Source organism: Miscanthus floridulus, chromosome 3, assembly GCF_019320115.1.
Source record: "Miscanthus floridulus cultivar M001 chromosome 3, ASM1932011v1, whole genome shotgun sequence".
Lineage (NCBI taxonomy): Eukaryota > Viridiplantae > Streptophyta > Magnoliopsida > Poales > Poaceae > Miscanthus > Miscanthus floridulus.
Window position 1 is genome coordinate 94123617 of NC_089582.1, and position 20407 is coordinate 94144023.

The following is a 20407-nucleotide window of genomic DNA, read 5'->3' on the forward strand; positions in this document are numbered from 1 at the left end:
TTCTTATCCGGTTTCATAGTTAAAGGTTGAAAATCGATCTTTGGCGCGAGTTGAGAGTTGAAAAGTGTACTTTACCCTAAATAATATGCAAAGTTGAGTCATTCCTCGCAGTGCATGTCTACTTCCTACTGTGCTTTTTATGCATATAGCGAGCGCCTAACCTACTCAGTTATATACTTTCAACAATCATGTGATGATGTACAGTCATTTTTTGACATTGTGTGTTCATTGGCAAGGGAATTTTCAGTGTCAGACAACCCCTTAGCCCCTCACTGTGGCTGAGGCCTTTTCTGTCACAGAGCGACAGTGGTAGTGACAAAAAATATGTGCAAGTCTGACCAGCTGCAACCTCTGATATGACTGAGCGCGTGTTTAGTTTCCACCCTAAATTCCTAAAAAATGCTACAGTAGCCATCACATCGAATCTTACGATACATGCATGAAGCATTAAATATAGACGAAAAAAAAATTAATTACACAGTTTGGTTGGAAATTGCGAGACGAACGTTTTGAGCCTAATTAGTCCATGAGTGAACACTATTTGGCAAATAAAAACGAAAGTGCTACAGTAACCCAAATTCCCAAATTCATGAACTAAACACGCTGAGAATAACGGTGCAGGAATACAGTGCTAAACCATACAGTACAATCCAGCAGCAGGTAAAGTAAAACACAGAAACTCTCTCTTCAGTTTTTACTCTCTTCTCAAGCCAACTGAAATGGCAAAATCTTTATTGATGCACAAACATGAAAGAAGAGATACAAACAATTAGCAAGGGGCCCCCAAAAGCCCCATGCTTGGACACTGTTAGCCGTGGAGATGGACAAATATTTCCCTCCAGAGCACCACCACACTAGCTAGGGCATATCCATGTGCCTCCCCATCACAGCAAAGCATGCCCCCCCTCAGCAGAAGCATCAACAAAATACAAACAAACCACTCGGAAACAAACAATGTTTGCCCTCATGAATATGAACAGAACTTTGCAGGTAGGGCTGCATCTTGGCAGGCGCCCTGAACGCCCGGCCCTTTGACCACCTCATTTAACCCTACCAATCATCGCCCATCCACCGCAACTCATTGCCTCTTTCCCACTCCTCTCCCTCTCCATCCATCTGCCACCATGGCTTCCTCGCTGACCAATCAATGGTTCCTCTGCAGCTCTGCGTCGGGGTTGAAGAAGCCCCACAGAGTGTTGCACAGAGAAACACAGACGTGTCTGTTGTAGCTGCCTTTCTCTCTCGTCACCTTCACATATTGCATACTGGCTGGCGGTGCAGAGGCCAGAGGCCGCCATGATGATGGTTGGGCCGATCGAGCAGGCAGAGCCCCCACCACCGAGGCGTAGAGATCCAACCCCAAAAGAAGAGAACAAATGGCAAAAGAAAGAAAGAATCACAAAGAAAAAACGACAACAAACTGCAAAGAAATCGATCAAACCCTGTTAATCTGCCCAAAAAAACCCATGTAAATAATGCTATCTACTTGCGTCCTTCAGTGTTCACGTGGCCGTCGTCGGCGACCTCTTCCTCCTCTTGGCCGGGGGAGGCGAGGAGGTGGAGGAGGAGTGCGAGGACAGCACCTCATCCGAGCAGCACAGGTTCACTGCTGCCATGGTCGTGCTGGCGACCCTTGTCTGGACGTTGCCTGTCACCAGCTGCCGCATCAGTCTGTAGCAGCTGCTGATTCCTTCCTATAGGCAAAAACAAAATGTTACGTATATACTTCCAAATTATAAAGTTGCAAAATGACATATCGTAATAATTCTTGTATTGAGTACCTCTCCAAGGCCGATGCACCAGCTGACGGCAGCCCCAGGGCTGACGGACTCCAGCGACGGCGTCTCACCGGTGGCACAAAGCACGGCCGCTGCCGCCATTGATGACGGGCAGTGGTCCAAGAACTCGATGTCTGTGGCAGCAGTTCACAGTTTCGCAGTTAGTACATTGGAGGTTGGAACTGCATGCACTGCAGCGGCCCCAAGCAGTGCATTATATTACCATGCATTGCAGCCAGAATCACTTGCGTGGCCCGGGCAATGAGGCACCTGGTGTGCCTCCCTCCCGGATCGGCCTTGCACGCGAAGAAGTCGATGAAGGTGAAGGGAGTAACCGACCGGAGCCGCCAGTTGAGCGCCGTCAGGACGATGAGCTCCATCCGGCCGACCGTCCCGGGGTCGAAGTCGTATCTGCTGGTGCCCTCAACCTGCAATGCAATTATGCAATGCAACGCAAAATCAACCAATGTTCATCAACCTTAATTAATCAAGAGTTCATGAGTATTATTGGGATTAAACGTGTAACCATAGTGGCATGCACGCATGGCAAGTACTAGTGTGTCCTAATTGCCTTGCCTGTAGGTCCAGGAGGGAGGGCACGAGGGTCTCCTCCATCTTGGCAGCCAGGGAGAGGCAGGTCACGGCCAGCAGTTGCATCGCCCACCCGTCCTCCTGCTGCGTGCATTCATGGACAAACGCACAAAAACACCGCAATGAATATGCTGGAGCAAGGATCCACGAAACCAAGGACAGATCATGCATGTTCTATAATATTCTTGCATTGCATCTCCTGTTCTTTTATTATGTGAAACATGATAAAATCTCAAACTTTAAATTCCGAAATTATTTGTTTGTTGGCATGGAAGCAAGGACACCAAGCTAAGCTAGGTCATGTAGGGCCATCAACATTTTGGTAGGGATGTTCACATGGCCAGGCCACCACAGAGAGAGAGGTGGTCATGCATTTGTGAAGACCACATACATTGATTGTTATTACCTACTACTACATATTCAGGAGTCCTGATAAGAGTTATTATGCTATAACATGAGGAGATAGAGGACATCAAGGGCTAGGAGCAAGTTAGACAAGAAACACCGTTACATTAGCACTCTAACCAACCATTACCGTTGAGAACAAACACATATGTACGGCTCTGAAAAAAGATATGTTACTTCCAACAAAGGTTGGTGAGGTCTTCAGTTTCAGTCAAAGCAGAGTCTGGATAGGATAACCCTATTATCTTAGTGTAAATCCCTGAAGTTTCAGAGGGTGACCTCAGCATGGCATGGCCCATGCTTGATTGCTTTTACAGTGGAGTCCTAGGATATATATTCTATGGTTGATTGTTGTTTCATCTAAACATACATATAAAAAATCCAAGAGCATGTGTTCAGTTCAGGAAAACAGCAGCAGCAGACAGCACAAGGCAACAAATGTCAGAAAAATAATGCTGCAGTTTCAACCAGGGCAGGTGCTGCATATGACTTGGTGCCTATACAGTGAGATGCGTGAGTGAGACCACTTTGCAGTGTTTACAGCTAGCCTGTAGCAGCTTGTGTTCTTTTCCTCTCCTTTGGTTCAGATCAGAATCAGAATGAATTCAGATAAACTACTCCTACCACCACACCCCCACGAAACCCCACAGCTAGCGCTGTTGCAGTTGCAAGTCTCGCTCACAGGCAGGCCAGGCAGGGCCATGGATGGATGGAATAAAAATGTGGATAGAATGGGACGAGGTGATGGATAGCGAGGCACGAGCACAATGATAAGGTGTGTTCCACACACGATGATAAAAGCGTCAGGCAGGCTGCTCTTGCGCTAAAGCACGGCTGCAAAGGCAAAAGACCCCCCCCCCCCCCCCCCCCCCCTCCCTCTCTGTCTTGAGTGCATAAACAAAATCCCTTGCCCCTGTAGCTGCCCCCCTCCATTCTGTTTAGGGGCAGGAAGGTAATTAGACGGATGCTTATAATTGATTAGTTAATCCACGCGGACACGCTCCTCCAAATCCTTTCTTTTTCCACACCAACATCAGCACTAGTGCACTGTGAGCATCGATCAACTTCCCACTGACAGCCACCACACGCAAACACACTGTGTGTATGTGACCACCATGCTCATATGTATGAAAAAGAGTTATGGTGCTCACACACTGCGTTGCTAGCTGATGATATTTATAAGGAAGGATGTGATTTAGTAAATATAGCCAGTGTGTCGTGTGTGGCGAAAAGAGAAATGGCGGCTGCGGCGGCGGGGGCCACAACCACAACACAAGGATGGAGCTTACCGGCAAACGGTGGAGGGAGAGGAACCGGTCCATGTAGTTGACGGCGAGGTAGGCTGTCAATGGAACAAATCCGTAGTATTCTTGCACCTGATGGCGATGAAGGAGAAGTGAGAGATAACTAATTACAAGACATATATATAAGATGAGATGAGATTGCTTGCTGAGCTAATATGTCATCTCTACAAACTAACAAGACTAGCATATGGTGACTGGTGAGACATATGGGACAGAGCGACAAAGCTAGCATGCATGGACCATGGTGCGGCGTCTAATCTAAACGATACATCAAGCATATGCATGTGTGTATGGCTGGCCTCGCGACAGATCGCGTCACCTTGAGAATCCATGCAACCGACTCGGCCCTGACGGCGGGGTCGATGGACCTGGACCGGAGCCTGTCGGGGTAGTCCGGCCTCGGCGAGTACTGGGCCTCGCCGCCGATGAGCTCGGCGATGGAGGCCGCCGACTCCTCCTCGACGACCGCGGAGCAGCACCCGTCATCGCCGTCCCCTGCGGCGGCGCACAAGGTGCTGCCGGCGGCGTCGAAGACGAAGGCGGCTGCGGCGTCCTCGGCGCAGAGGAGGTAGGCGTCGTCCGGCATGCCGCCAGCCCGGCGCGGCGGTGGGTCCGATCAAGTCACTGGGCGGCCATTACTGCCTGTCGTGCCCGAGGGGAGCTAGTGGGCGGCGCGCGTGGTGGTGGCGCACAGACTGGCAGGGCAGGCGGCGAGGTGGCCGGTCGTAGTGGAATGGAACAAGTGACGAGGATAGCGGGCAGCGTAGCGTCAGATCAGGGTGAGCGATCGATGTGAGAGCACTTACTACTAGTAGTAGAGGATATATCTATATAAAACTAGCTCGCCTAGCTACTACCACTACACAGTCTACACTACTACACTAGCTATCGTATGCGTGCTGTGTATAGATGGAAGTGCTCAGCATGTGTATATATGGTGAGGTTTCAGGTTTGTACGAATTTTATTTTTATCCTTGTGCTGTGCCTGTGTGGTAAAAAGAAAAACAAATCGGCCGCATGATGAACGGATAATATAAGTAGGGAATGATTGGTAAAAGGAACCCGTCTCATCCCCTCTTTATACATGTGTACCTGCCTAAAGATGGCAACGGCCCCGATACCCGATACTCGATACTTGACGGGTATTTGATCCATTATGGAGTGGAGATGTGATCATATCTTTATCCACGGGTATCTAAATGTGCAAGAATCCATCCCCGACGGGTATAGCGGGTACGGGAACGCTCCCTGTTTACCCGTCCCCGTTACCCGTTGGGGAACCCGACTATTTGAGCTGTCATGCGAGTATTAGGCCCAAAGAAGCTCAACATAGGTATTTTGGCCCAAATCTGAACAATCATATATATAATTTGTGTGTTCTAGGAACCCTAGTTCAATTTTTCCTCACCATCTCCGCCAGCAGCACAAGCACGCCTGCCTCACGAGCGCTCGTGCCCCTCGCTTCCTCAGTTCGGTCTCTCTGCCACCTTTGCTCGTTCTCCTCGCAACCTCGCTCCTTCTCCTCGGCATCTCCGAGACTGTGACACTTATACCCAGGTGAAAAAGAAACGTCTCCGATTGCAAAGCTACAACCCCCCAAGTGTCCTTGTTTATTGGGTATGCAGTACCCGTCGGGTATCTGTTACCCGACCAATGCCCGACGGGTACGGGGATGCGCAAGAATCTATACCCAAGACAGTTAACGGGGACGGAGATGGGATGAATTCTTCGTAGCGGAAGTTTTACATGATTAGCATCTTAAGGTGGCGGATGGTACATAAAATACCACGTCAGTGACTCATGTGTCAGTGACACATGTTATGTTTGTGTTCCTTATGATGGTAAAAAATTAAATATCCCCATAACGAAAAAGAAAACGTTTCGGCGATACGACGGGTACATCCCCGTGGCCATCCTTATGCCTGCCATCCTCTCTCGAGAATTTGCCGACCAAAGGCCCCACATGCCAGTGACGCACGCGATCAAGGACAGTTCCGAAAGGGAATAATAACAAAGGGGACCCAGTGGTGAATTATATCTTCCTGTCGCCGTTAATCCTTTCTTTCTCAGACGTTGATTTTCGCGAGCGTGACCGCTGCCTAGCTCTTGCGACTTTGATCGATGGTCGTCGTGTCTGGTCACATACACGGAACAGCATTCTCAGACGAGCGAAACTGGGCTTCTCTCCTGACTCCCAAGAACGTGACATGTTGTTGGGGCCAGGGGTGTAAGTGACTAGCTAGGGTTGGCATGCCTGGCCATGACCATGATTGGAGCACGGATGGTCAAGATCTACTCGAGCCAAGGGAGAGATCCGATCTGATCCATCGTCTGTTGGGCTTGTCGATACGGCCTTGCCTACTGCTCATACTACAGGAGCAGACGAGCAGTACTAGTACCGATCCGTATCCATCCGTCCGTCCGATCGGCCCGGGCTGAGGAACAGAGAAGGATAAGACACAGTCACAGCTCACAACGCACAGAGGGGAAATGGGGAATGATATGCTTTGCTGGCTCGCCGTGTCGTATACATGGCAGCAGCATGGGAAACAAGGCCTCCGATCCATGTACGTACTAACGCCTGCGGCCTGCCTCTGCACAGCACACAGCACGGGTCCTCGATCAGTTCCTCACTCCGATCCTCACGGATTTCATATGAGCAGCTCAGCTGTAATTCAAGTGTATGTCAGTGAGCAACTTGAGTGACCGATCGGGTAGCTTTGATTGCGTATCAGCGTAGGCATGCGGTATGCCCGTGCAATCGTATGACTGATGTGGACCAACGAGTATTCACACCTTTTTCCTCCAATTCCTTCCTAGAAAGATGTCTACTTATTCGCAAATGTTTGTCAGGAGCTCAGGCCCGAAAAGAAATGCAGGATGAAATGAAAGTGCACCAGGCAGCCCATTTACAGCTACTGTGGATCCACATCCATACGAACGGACGGAGTGGTCACCATATATACGGACACAGAGGTACCTTTGTTGGGATTCAGGTATGCTTGCGATTTTGCGAATTTATGACTCTGCATGCAACGAACGGGCCAGCCAGTATGTTACATAGGAGCCTGTACAAATAAATTCACGTGCCCTACCACAACGTACCAAGAACGATTCAACATCAATCTCGCGTAGCCGGGCATGAATTGCCGCCACTTGTGGCCGTCGATCTCCGAGAACCGATCATCGACGGCACAGATGCGAAGAATTGAGAAGGGAAAAGTGGAGGACCATACCTGCACTGCACCTATATCTTACCGTCTCGTCACGTACATGGGCCAGGGCCGCCATTAGAACTGTTCACGGGCCGCGGCACGGCACGCCATCCCCAGACACCAGAGCTGCCCAAGACGATAGCCACCCACCATAGCTCACTCCCATGGATCGTGAAGCTCCGATCCGGCCAACGCACGGCCGACCCGTCAGGCAGGGCAGAGCAGGAGGCAGCCAGCCATTTTTCAGAGACGCCCCCCCCCCCCCCCCCCCCTGCTTCCTCTACCTCGCATCATTCAGCTTCCAGGCCCTTTGAATGGCATGGACCCGGACCGCCAGACAGCCAACCCATCCTTTCCGCCTCAGTGACACAACAACATTGAAGCAGACGCCCTTCAAATCTCCAGTTCTCCATCGAGTGAACTGTGAACAGGACCCTTTTGCAGTTTGGATGGGCAGGCGTTGGCCGGGTCAGCGGCTGTCCGTCCTGGTCCTGCGAGGGGCAGCGGCCATAGAGAGGAGTTAAGTGAAGGACCTGTGGAGGACGTCACCGGGGATTCCCGTACTTACGTCCTAGCAAGGACTGACTTCAATTTTGGGTTGGTGGCAGGCGCCATCTGCAGGCAAAGGATTAAGTGGTCACAGTGGTAATGGCAAAATGGCCTTCTTGCCTGCCTGCCACATTGGTAAATACAGTACAGTGTGTGCAACTAGTTGCTGGAAAAGTTTCAAATCATGCACTTCCGCAAAAAAGGAAAACCACGGCTTCAACAGAACAAGTGGGCCAAAATTTTGTTACAAGAGCTTGGAATGACTAGTCTAGAGAGTTCAACCTCAAGTTTACAGTCAAACAGTGAAAGACGAAAGGTACAGGTACACCCAACAAGAACTAGTGCTAGTATTCTCCAGTCCAGGCCTTCCAATCCTTGTCGATGTTCTTTTCAGCCCATGCTATTGCTGCCCGTGCCGCTTGAGGTGCGCCAGGGAGCCCCCTCTCTTTGATCTCACCCTTCATGTCCAGGAATGGGTGAACCAGGAGCGTCCCAGGTCCACAGTAATCATTCTCCAAGAATGTCCCTAAGATCTGGTAGTGAGGGTAGCCATATGTTAGTGCTTTCTACAGTTTTAACTCGTGTACAAGTGCAGTGTTATCAAATGTAGTAAGATGAAGTTGTTCTGTTGCCTAGATAAAAAAATTGAGGAACATATGACCACACGAACCGTTCAATGATTTGATCTAAATTAGGTTGCAATAACTGGTAAAAGTGTCTCATTCTTCTCACATTAATATCACAGTTACTACTATACCATTAACCTACAAACAGTTGCCTGAATTTACATGCCTAACACCATAACTTGCATGCTTCACTGTCTATGTTATCTGCAAAAGGCCTTCTACTCTTGCACAGTTTGATGGAAGCTAAGCAGAGACTTTCTGGACTGCACTAAACCGCCAATAACACAGAAGTATAAGGAACATATTATGCATACAATTCTGAACTGTGAACTGTCATGGACAAACAAACATTTTTGCATCCTTCAGAGATCTCCTCTAAGGTCCTTCCATAATTTCCCAAACACATTTGTTCAATTCGATGCTAATTCGTGCAAGCAAAATTTGTGATTCCAACTCCCGACTCAATTCAATTCATATAAAGCAAGAGCTCTCGCCGTTACTAAGAATTAAACCAACTATATGCACATGGAATTCAGGAATTGGATACATGCGTCGGTGCAGATGTCAACGATCTCCTCGACATGGTCCCCGAAGTAGTCCTCTTTCTTCTGCTCCAGCCGCCACGCCATGTGCTCTCTGAACTTGCTCGTCTCCTGAAACACACCCAAAAGAAGGTTAACCATCAGAAAATTAACCGCAGCAGCAGCAGCAGTCTTCGTTCCGACTCAGTAGGAGGAAGGTGAAGGGGGTGAGAGGCTGACCTGCTCGGCGAACTCCGGGATGGGGTCCGGGAATTTGTAGTCCTCGTACCCTGCGTTCTTGGCGCGGCGGCACACGAACTTCCCCTGGCACGGCCGGCGGCTGCGCAGCCGGAGCCCCATCGACGCCGAGCGCTGCGCTGGGGAGACCGACTGCGTGGGCGAGCAGGAGCGGGGAGCCAGGAGTTCAAGGCAGCGGCCGCTGCGACCCATGCCCTCGTCGCCATCGCCGGCGCTCGCCTCACTGGGTTCGTCTTTCGCTTTGGCTGTCCCCGAAGCCCCGACACGGTTTGCACTCCTTATCTGTTCGGGACTTCGGGGCGTTCCTTTGCCGAGATGTTGGTTGGGCTGTGCCGTCAGATCCCAAATGGAAGGCTGGGATTGCGGCATTGGGCTACGGTAACCTGTCTGCGATAGCTGGCCACTTGAGCTGTTGAGCATTTGGGCAAACACACTTCAGCCGATATTGCAAAAGGCGCTCGAGCACAGATCCGCCCAATAACACACATTTTATTTTGTTTAACTTGGTTCAACAAATGCCAAGTCTGTTATTAATGTGCAGCAGAATGCAGTCCCAGGCGGTAAATAAAAGCAGGCAATGCTCATCCATCACGATTCACCATGAAATGCTTGTGCCACATTGTTTGCAACTAGGCCATAAAAACAGAAATGTTATTTGCCAATCAAGGTTAACCTAGTTTATTTTATTTTTACATGGTACGATTGATCACTAAAAACACGAAGTGATAGAATGCCAGTTTATGCTGATGGATCACTTCCCGGAACAACTATGCCCTCACATGATTGTGTTTCCCTTCATTTTGTGCTCGTCGCAAACACAGCAAGCTCGTAGCTGCAAGCTGCAGGATAATGACACAAACAACAGTCAGCATCTGTTAAACACAACAATCAGATGAATACTTCTGATGCAAAAGGCAGCACTGGTGAAATGAAGTAAGCATTCCATTTTTGCCCACTTCAGAAGAATAGTTCACATTCAGCTTTCTGATGGGGAGATGCATTATGACAATTCATTTTTAATTTTTTTTTTCTCAAACGCCATATATATAAAATGGAGGGAGTATAAAGGATAACGCTGAAACCTACTGCTTACAGTCTAGAACTAACTGCAGGTACTATGACCAATCTATCAACTAATTAGTCTAGGATTAAAAACATAGCAAAACCTCGTGCTGGGCATGCAGAATGCTAAAATGCACAATAGTATCCTGATGTAATGCCCACACATTCTGCCGCTGTGGAAGGCAACTAATAGTAATATGGATACCCAATGAAAATATGCCATGATATATTACAGTTATATCCCAATGTTCGTAAATGCAACTGGGTGATAACTGATAAGCATTGGTCATCCACCAGAAACAACATTGGCCACTACCAGGTGGTAACTAATCACGCATACCAGAGACCAAGAAATCAAATGCCAACCCACTAAAAACCTTAACATCAGAAACTAGCAAAAGAATCTGTTGGTAGTGGAAATCTCAATATAGGATAAAATATACTGGAGATTAAACTAATCAAGAGAATGGAATTCAGTAAGTTGCGTGTCAAATTGTAAAGTAAGAAATATACAACTATCTCCTACCAATATTAATTTCCAGCTAGATTTTTTTTTTTACTTCAAAGGTATAAAATTCACTAGGCACAACTTTAACTACATCCTTGTATCACTGAAATAATAAGAACACAGCTAACAAAATAGTAGGTATACACCAGTAGGAGAAGCAGTCAGCATGAATTCACATGGCGCATCAATACTTTACAGTACAGTGCCCCAAAGATTTAAAAGGCTGAAACCAAAATCAACTACAAAGACATACCAAGTACAACAGCAAAAGTGAGAGCATTCCCAATCTTGGAGACCTGTTTCACACTGTTCTTGTATGATTTGAACCTCTTTAAAGCAACATCCTCCTCCAAAAGCTGCCAAATAGCAATGCAATGTTCAAATACTAAAGATGAGAAATAACATGCTTCAAGATAGTAAAAAAAAAACACATATAAAAAAGAAATCCAGACAAAAAATATGACAATGGAGCAGCGGTATGGTGTATTAATAAACTAAATACTCATTCCAAGGTGTAACATGAAATATCTAGTAGCAGAAACAACAACATTGCACAACCTTGATCTGGACCTCTTGTATCTGAATGGTTGATTCCAACATAATTGCAAAAGCCAAATACATGGAGACAGAACGCGATCAAAAGCCACATAGAAATATGATATTCACAAAAGACCCAGGGTATAAGTACTGAAACCATCCATCAAATGTACTCCCTCCCATCCCAATTCCCAAATTATAAGACGTTTTGGCTTTTCTAGATACATTACTTTAACTATGTATCTAGACATAGTGTATATCTAATAGTGTATATCTAAGTGCATAGCAAAAGTAATGTATGTAGAAAAGCTAAAATGTCTTATAATTTGGAACAGAGAGAGTATATACTGGTTTCACTGTCTTTTAAAAGAGATGCAAATTTCAACATGATAAAGAACACTGTAGCCAGTAAGATATCAACTTCCCAGCATCAGAATTCTGAAATAGACAATATCAGCACTTATGAAGCTACATCCTACAGTGACTGGAAACACCACGCAAGAGATGGAGTATAACACATACGCCTCATATCCATCTGAATGATTCACAGCACACCAAGACACTACCCCCTTTAATCCAGATGATCTGATGCATCTGCTACCGTGTATGGCTTGCCTCAGTCCAGCAAAGGCGACATTTGGACGATCCTCATATACTAATGGCAGGGATTGCAACCCTAGCAATCATAACCAAAGCAACGTAAAGCACCTCGAGGTCAGTCATCCTGGGCCAGAGCCCAGACGCAACTTCTCTACGCGATGCTCCCGTCCCACAATGACCAGCACCCACCTCGCGCTTACAGGAAAGCTCCGAATCACAGCACCTACGCCCCGCCCGTTCCACCCAGATCGAGCCGACGCAGCTCGCAACACGGCGAGTGCAGATCAGACCTAGAGGCGCGATCTAACTCCACAAACCCACGAGTCACAACCAGAATCCCTTCTCCCACCAGTCCACCACACGACCCCGCGATCGAAGTACTGAATAAGGAGGAGATGGCGAGCGAGTGGGGGGAAGCGCTTACCGCTTTCTCGCGAGCGCCGAGCTCGACGTGGTAGCCGCGGCTGGGCTGGAGGCGATGGTGCGGCGGCGGCGGCGGCGCGGAGCGGAGGCGGGAGCCGAGAGAGGAGAGGAAGGCGGGCTGGGCCATGGCGGAACGAAAGAGGAGATGGGAAGGCAGGCAAAGGCGGCCGGCGCGGAGCAAGGCCTCTGAGAAGTTGGTGCGACGAGATCGACGCGACGCGACTAGTCAAGGTGGAAAAAATTGCAAAAATGACATCCGTCCAGGTCAAGGCTGTGTTTTCTCGGTTTGGTCCCTGAGCCCCCGGGTAATTTTGCGTTATTCGTTGCCCAATCTGGTGCAGTGGTGTCATCTGCCTTCGTATCGGGAAGCAGAGGTGCCATATCTCGGAAAAGATTATTGGTGATGTGTTGAAGCATCTTCCCTAATATTTAAAAAAACACTATTGGTGACTGTCAATACCAATTGATTGGAAATAAATTATTGGTGAGTTGCTAGAGATGCTACTCCGTGTTACTGAGCTGTGCAAAACACCGAACTACCGAAGGGGATCCTTTGGCCTCTTCACTTTGACTATATCCATCCATATCGGGTTTCCAAACCCTTTCCAACGAATGCACCAAAAAGATGCATGCAGATTTAACTGAGTATTGTGGGAGCATCCATTTCCCATGCACAATAACCATCTGGAAGCATACATGATTCATACACCGAAGTTACCAAAGATTGTCATTTTTTTCTTGGCCAAACTCGCCTATGTAGTTTTAGAGGATACGTTATGTAAACCACAATGAAGACATGAAAAAAAAAAGAGGCAAGACCTTAAATCGTAACCAGCATGAACAACATAATGATAGAAGGATCCAATCCTTCAACACAGCTACTAGAGCGAAGCAACGAGATAAGCAACAGGAACACCAGCAGCCTCGGTACAATAACTGTACAGCCGTACAGGCACAAGATTCACGATTTGATTGCAAATATTAACTAGGATTCATTCAGCAAGCAGAAATGCAGAATGACCCGTAATTCAGCATCGCTATCTTATTACACACTTGCACAAACAAACTCCATACAAAACCAAGCCCCACGCCAATCTGGGCTTACAAACACAAAATTTTTACAACACTTTTTTCTCAATATAAACCATATATAACCGAAGCCGGACGTATAGCACTGCATCGAAAAGAATGAAAAATGCGGCCTTAAAACCAGGAAACTGTCTGCACGACGTCCTCCAGGCAGCAGCAACACCGCCCTCTGTACCAGTCCACTTCAACGTAAATCTGCCACTTGTACCAGATGGTTCTGCAGTCATAGCTTGGCTAATACCGCAAATGGTAAGGCGCTGCAGGCTGTACTGCTGTTGCTGCCAATCTCTGGCATTGTGTAGTTACTATCAGCTGTTGTGTCTTCTGTGGGATGAAATAAAGAGACGATGAATGCGGCTGTCTGTTCAATGGTCAGCATGACACTCCTTTTTCACGTTGGAACCTCTATTTGGAGATGGTGTTTTGCTACAGCCAGCTAATCTCATCACTGTAGGAGAATTCATATATAACTTTTTGTATCAGCATGGGGAGGAATTATCAATAGTGCATAGATAATGAAAACTTCTGTTTACCTCTCTCCCTCTCAAGTTCCTGGTCCAACTCTTCTTTCCACTTCCTCTGCCTTTCAGTGAAGCTGATGCTGTTAACAGAAATACTTCCAATTAGATCATGCACAGGCCTTGGCACAAAATAAACGAGACTACAAGTGCTTCAGTATTGGTCAGGATTTTGTGGAATAAACTTTCAGTTCCAAAACATAGCATGGCATAGCAAACAAACCTTGGGCTATCTTGGGCATCAAGATGGATTTTGTCCGCAAACTCATTAAGTCGAGGAGAAGCAATTTCTCTCAAAATTCGGCTGCTCTCCACCACACTGCTTCTTGGAAATTGCTTGCTGCAGCTTTCGGGAGCTGTGTTATTCAAAGTATCGCATGCACCACCGCGTGTTTTACTTGGAGGTGACTTTCCTCGAGGGGGCAATTTTGGACTAATTGGGAGTTTTCCCTTGGAAGTTTGATCAGCTCCCTGACAACTCCCTCCATGCACAGTGTTGTAGAACTCCTCATACAAAGGTGTTTGTAGCTTTTTCAGGTCAAGAGCCTGCAAGAAACACAGCAAACAGCATTTAAGCACTAGCAGTGAACAACTAAATTTGTGCAATCTAATAAATTCTAATTACCTTCTCCTCAAGAAATGCCTTTATTTTTGACTCTGTAAGTACATCATCATCTTCACAACTTCCCTCAACAGGGAACGTAAAATCATTCTCAGTTATGCTGCTTTCAGCATGTTTGGCCAATTCACCAACTTCCATTGGTTGATGAGAATTTTGATCTGGGCTTATGTCAAACTTATTTTCCCAGTTATCAAATGGTTCTGACATAGGATTATAGCTCTGGAATTGACAAAGTGGGAAGTCAGCACGAGGATGTAACATAGTTGATTAACAGCAAAATTATGGAAATTTCCCAAAACCAGCCCATTTGTATTTTGAGATACCACCCCATAAGACATTTTGTTGCAAATGGCCACCTCCCTAGTTCACTTGTTGCAAAAACCACCACCCCACTATACATGTGCTGATGTGCATAGCGAATTTTGCTTGTTTTTGCCAACGTGGAGGCACCATAATCCATGGTTGTGGAGTCAAGTTTTTCTGGTGCTTTGATTGTGCTTACTCATCATGCATGGTGAAGAAATTTTTGCAAACAACAAAAAACCAATGCGACCATGCTTAAGTTTTGCATCTGTGATAGTGGAAGCTCTTAAAAATGTCATGTTTGTACTTGTATAAGAATCTAGCTTTAATAAAGACTACATTAGCGGTTGTACAGTGGGGTGGTTTTTACAACAAAAAAACATGCAGGAAGGCAGTGGAAAAAGCCACCCCATATGCACATCACAACAAATGTGGAAGCAATACTTTGAAAAGCCAATGGCTGAAGAAAAATTCTTACAGATCCAACTGCTGCATAGTCATCCTTGTCAGCAAACTCACACATGTCATCATCATCACAGCTACCCTCCCATAAGGGCTTGATTTTTGATGATTTATTGGAGTTCATAGTGGACCAGTTGGAAGAATGATTCAAACCCCTGGAAGCAGTTAAATAATTCTTAAAGCCATAGATGGAAAAAAAAAGAAATAGATGGTGAAGAATCAAGTGAGCACATGAATTACAGAATTCACTTACAAGCCATTTGGCATATCATCTGCAGGAATCTCATTAAAAGAGTCCTGTGTCATTGTTTAGATGAAGTTATTAAGTTACAAAAGTGAATGGAAGTCCAGAAAAAAGAGCAGGAAACAACATCAGACATGCTATATCAAACCTTGTGTGCAGCATGATTGAGTGGCTGCAGGTCATCCAATTCTCCAGTGACAAAAGGATGCTGCAAAAAAATGCTTCAAGAAGTCAAAATTACCAGGCACAATCAGCATAGACTTGCTATGATTCAGAATTGGTGCAAATATACCTTTAATAAGTCTGGTGCAGTAGACCTCAGCTCTGGTTCCCTAAAAGAACAGAGAATCAAGGCACCAGACAATACATTAGAAAATTGGGTTTTCATTTGCAGGAAGTTTCCAAATACTTTTGGAAGAGATATTAGTTAAGTGAAAGTTATAACAGTAATAGGCATACTTCTGCAGGCACTTCAGCAGAAAATCTTTGGCCTCTGGCGATAGATGTTCAGGTATAGGTGGATGCGACTTTGTGGTTCCAACATGAAATAGAAGAGCAACCTGAAAAGATTTTCTTAGTGCATGAAATAAGAGTTTTCTTGAATTTGCTTAGGGTTTATGTGATAAAACTTACCTCTTGATACTGCTGGCTCCATGGTGGTTTGCCGGTGGCCATTTCAATGACTGTGCACCCTACACTCCATATATCCGCAGAGCTGAGAAAATGGAATAGTAAGGGTGGGTGTGCCAAACAAGATTAATAAAAAGAACATGGTTCTGAAGTAGTTTTCAATTTCAAATTACAGTACATTACTTTCTTCCTTGGTAAAGGTCATAATCTGTAACAATGAATCAAAACAGTAGAGGACTGATAAATCTTAAAGTAATAAATACTGTTGCTGTTTCCTGCCACTTTTCTGTATTTGCGCCCTGTTCGTTTGGGCTGGTTTGGCTTATAAGTCATGGCTGAAAGTACTGTTGGCTGGTTTGGTGTGAGAGAAAAATACTGTTCGTTGGCTGATAAGCCATGGCTTATAAGCCAAATACGACCAAGCGAACAGGCTGTTGGACAACAGAAGTCACATAACTAGTCATTTAGCAAATTTGATTGGAAGTGATATTCAACTCGCACTGGGGACAATCTATGTAGTTCAGGGAGGACATTTAACATATATAATCCTTACCGGCAATGTTTTTATTCTGTCCTGGAAAATTATATATTACACATAACTTAAAGCAGTACTAATAGTAGCATGTTTTCAAATCAGCTCCACGATTTTCTTTAAGAAAATGCATTATATTTCCAAGATATAAGTGAGGCCTGGACATTCTTAATTCTAAACAAGATATTATTGCTGATATATCATTATAGCAAAACTAAAAAATATGCCTTATTTAAATCCGGAAAAGCGATAACCAAGGTAGTGGAAGAGTTTTTAGACATACAAGCTATGCCCACTCCCAACAATGACTTCAGGTGCCATCCAATACGGTGTGCCTTTCATTGTTTTGGCTGCTGTCACAGTAGCCTGACAAAGCATGGCATATTGTTGTAAGTGCATTGACATAGGAAATTAGGAATATCTTGAAGAAAGAAAAAACATAGTGGCATCATATCTTCAAATAAAAAAGATGCAGCAGGAAATCATGTTAATACACAAATGATACAAGAAAGTGAGAATGAGTATTGGCAAATGCTGATTGTTGTGACACATTACTACACCAAAGGGCATAATTGTGGCCAGAAGACAAGTAGAATGTAGAAATATGATGATCAGATGGATATCGTTTGCTATTTTGAAAATAGACCACATCAGCAACAGACCAGACTGCCTATTTTCAGTAATTTAACATTGCCACTGCCCACTGATAATAACAATGAGAAGCACTTTTGTCCCAACCAAGTTCGGGCAGGCTAGAGATAAATCCTAGGAGAGCCTCAGCATTACGAATACAATAATACAAGTTATGAGCATCCACACTTTGTTTTGCAGGCCTTGCCACAGGCCTATAGTCATATGGTTCCATGAGATTGTTACATCCTACAGTATTTTAGAATTTCCATGCTTGCTTTGTCTTTCCCCTCCTCACGTGTCAGGAGCTCTTAGCACTGGGTATACCTTTTCCCCTCCTAGCACATGTTTTTATCTTTACTGTATTCAATTGCAACTAGTTTGGCAAAGGGGAAAAAACAGGTGACTCCCTAATCTAGCCTGCATGGGATTTGCTCTCCCATTATTGATGAGATGGAATGCTCTAAGTTTCTCTTCTGACTAACACAGTCTTATTGCCCAAGTTTGCTAACTTCCCTCGATTACAGTTGACCTTAAGAGCACACTGACTCACTGAGCATATTATTTTGATCTTACCAACTTCGCCACTTGCTTAGATGCCCCAAAATCAGCAAGTTTGATGCACCCTTTATTATCAACAAGAATGTTTGCACCCTGAAATTTGGCAAATTTCCAGGTTCATTAGAATAAGCATTGCAAAAGAACAAGCAAGGCCAAAGATCTGCCACTATATATATTAAGGGTTCAGTCTTCGTACCTTTATATCTCTATGTATTATTGCATTGCTATGCAGATACTCCAATCCTTGCAAAATTTGCTTAGTGTATTTCTTAATGACCTGATCAACAGATATAATGGATAAGTTCCTCTTCCACTATGAACTCACCAGCATTGCAAGTCACACAGTTTGATGATTACTTACAGGCTCTGGGAATGAACCGAGCTTCCCCAAAAGTGACTGAATAGACCCTCCAGGGACAAATTCCAGCAAAATGTTTAGCGTGTCTTCCTCCCGAACAGTCCCAAGATACCTCTTTTCGACGAAACAGAGTAAATCAAACAACAACTTAGCAATTACCTAATGAAAGCAAAAAATTGCATCCACTCACAACGATGTTGGAGTGAGACAGGTTCTTGAGCAGCTTCACTTCTTCTTCGAGCTCTTTAATATGAGCCTAGCCACAAAAGGCACATCGTATCAGACAAACTCACAAAAGCGTCATCAAGACTCTAATTCCCTGACAGAGTAAATAAAAATGCTACTCACTTGGGCCTTCTCCCGTGTCGCGTTGCTCCTGCCGATCAAAACCTGCAATGAGTCACAGGAACAAGTCACTGATCCGAATGCCACCAAAACTTTAAACGGTAAATACATAATAATCCCGCGCGCCGAACTGCCTCACCTGTTTGACAGCGAGGAGCTCGCCCGAGTCCAGGTTCATCCCGAGGTAGACCTGCCCGAACGCACCGGCCCCGATGAGCTCCCCCTTCCGCCACCGGATCGGCGGGTTCTCCTCTCCGATCGGCGGCTTCTCCTCTCCACCTCCACCTCCGCCGTCGCCCCCACCCCCTCCTCCGCTGCCACCGCCCGACTCGTCGGGCACCGGCGGCAGCATGCGGCGCGGCGGCGAGGGGCTTTTGGTGATGAGACCTAGCAGCCCCATCCCCCGCGACTTCCGGAGGCAAGAGCTGATCCGCACGCCGATCCCCCCGGCCCCCGCGCCGAATGGGCCCGCGGGGGCTTCCGGGGCGGCGGCGGCGGCTGTGGGCCGGAAGGAGATGGAGCGGCGCACCGAGTCAAACAAGTCGTGGAACCCGGTTCCGCCGCCGGCGTCGTCCCGTCGCATGGCTTGGTTCTAGAGCTACGCGGGCGCGTCCTCGTCGTCGGGGGGCGGCGTCAAGCTGGATCGAATCGAGGAGGGGATCGAATGGGGAATGGACAGTGGAGACGCCCGCTCTCGAGTGCGGGTTTTGAAATTTTGTGGGTTTGCGGGGCGGCAGAAGGACGGGGATGCCCCTCGCGACCGTTAGCGAGGGAGCATTCCAGAGTGGAGTGGTTCGGCTTTAGCGCGGAAGTGCGTGTGGACGCGTTGATTAATCGCGAGTGAACGCGTCAGAAATGGGGAGCCTTCCAGGTAATCAATCCGTTGACACTTTAATAAGTTGGTCTGAATCTACAAAGATTCACAAGGAACAGCACAAAATTTTGTTAAAATTATTGATTCAACCCTGTGTCAAAACTTCCGCTTGAAGGCTTCTTACACTCGCAAGTCTCGTCCTCGATTCAACCGTGTCAATTCAATTATTTATGTGATTGATAATGACCCCGTTCACGTGGCTGAAACTTGGCTGAACTTGACTGAAAAATACTGTTCCGGCTAAATTATTGTGAGAGAAAAATATTATTCCGGCTAAAAAAACAAGTTGAATAGTGTCGATTATAAGATAAGCCGAACTGGGCCAATGTTGCTCCTCTCTGAAGATCGGAAGACGATCAATATTATTGGTCTTAGAGTTGACGTCTTTCTTTTACGTTTGTCATGGACTCCACTCTCAAGTTATTCATCCTGTTCGCTTGATCGTTTATATGGCTTATAAGCCGACTGATGCTTTTTTTGTTGTGAGAGAAAAAACGTTGTATCATGGCTGATAAGTATGGCTGATACGATCAAGCGAACAGGGTGATTGTGAGTATGATTTTCTTCTATCATGTTATGTCTTTAGTATGCTTGTAATGTCACATGTGTAGCAACTTGAATTGATCTGTTATAATAGTTTTACATGAGGCTAGGTCTATTATAGGAGCAATCAAAGATGATGATTATATAACTAATTCTGATTCACATGCTACTACAAATCCTACAAATGCAAGTGTCGTCTACTTAGGGATGTTTGGTAGAGTTCTCACTCCACTAAAAATAGCTCTGGTTCCGGCTTTTCTGGTAGAATAGTTGTATTTGGCTCCAACTTCACTTAGGAGAGAAACATTTGGTAAAACAA

The 20407-nt window shown here is 46.1% G+C and overlaps 3 protein-coding genes and 1 pseudogene across 4 annotated transcripts; all 4 read right to left on the reverse strand.

The window, feature by feature from the left end:
• Positions 1 to 636: 636 nt before the first annotated feature.
• LOC136546157 (cyclin-D2-1-like) lies at positions 637 to 4999 on the reverse strand. 2 transcript variants are annotated; one of them, XM_066538129.1, is made up of 6 exons: positions 4398 to 4999; positions 4064 to 4150; positions 2355 to 2450; positions 2002 to 2206; positions 1782 to 1912; positions 637 to 1694 (listed from the first exon to the last, which is right to left on the reverse strand). In XM_066538129.1, the coding sequence occupies exons 1-6, from the start codon at positions 4662 to 4664 to the stop codon at positions 1503 to 1505; spliced, it is 978 nt and encodes a 325-aa protein (XP_066394226.1). In that variant the 5' UTR covers positions 4665 to 4999; the 3' UTR covers positions 637 to 1502. The 2 variants fall into 2 exon arrangements, with proteins under 2 accessions (XP_066394226.1, XP_066394225.1); XM_066538128.1 differs by having other exon boundaries at positions 638 to 1694; positions 2355 to 2453; positions 4398 to 4992.
• Positions 5000 to 8016: 3017 nt separating this feature from the next.
• On the reverse strand, positions 8017 to 9658 carry LOC136546158 (protein PLASTID REDOX INSENSITIVE 2, chloroplastic-like; annotated as a pseudogene).
• A 150-nt stretch (positions 9659 to 9808) lies between these two features.
• On the reverse strand, positions 9809 to 12597 carry LOC136546159 (succinate dehydrogenase subunit 7, mitochondrial-like). Its single transcript, XM_066538130.1, has 3 exons — positions 12379 to 12597; positions 11071 to 11173; positions 9809 to 10086 (listed from the first exon to the last, which is right to left on the reverse strand). The coding sequence occupies exons 1-3, from the start codon at positions 12502 to 12504 to the stop codon at positions 10043 to 10045; spliced, it is 273 nt and encodes a 90-aa protein (XP_066394227.1). The 5' UTR covers positions 12505 to 12597; the 3' UTR covers positions 9809 to 10042.
• Positions 12598 to 13328: 731 nt separating this feature from the next.
• Positions 13329 to 19419, reverse strand: LOC136546161 (mitogen-activated protein kinase kinase kinase NPK1-like). The gene is made up of 17 exons (XM_066538131.1): positions 18811 to 19419; positions 18675 to 18716; positions 18517 to 18582; positions 18330 to 18440; positions 18165 to 18245; positions 17984 to 18061; positions 17061 to 17143; positions 16249 to 16330; positions 16075 to 16175; positions 15908 to 15947; positions 15764 to 15823; positions 15625 to 15668; positions 15388 to 15526; positions 14610 to 14825; positions 14208 to 14530; positions 14000 to 14067; positions 13329 to 13914 (listed from the first exon to the last, which is right to left on the reverse strand). The coding sequence occupies exons 1-17, from the start codon at positions 19252 to 19254 to the stop codon at positions 13832 to 13834; spliced, it is 2061 nt and encodes a 686-aa protein (XP_066394228.1). The 5' UTR covers positions 19255 to 19419; the 3' UTR covers positions 13329 to 13831.
• Positions 19420 to 20407: the final 988 nt, after the last annotated feature.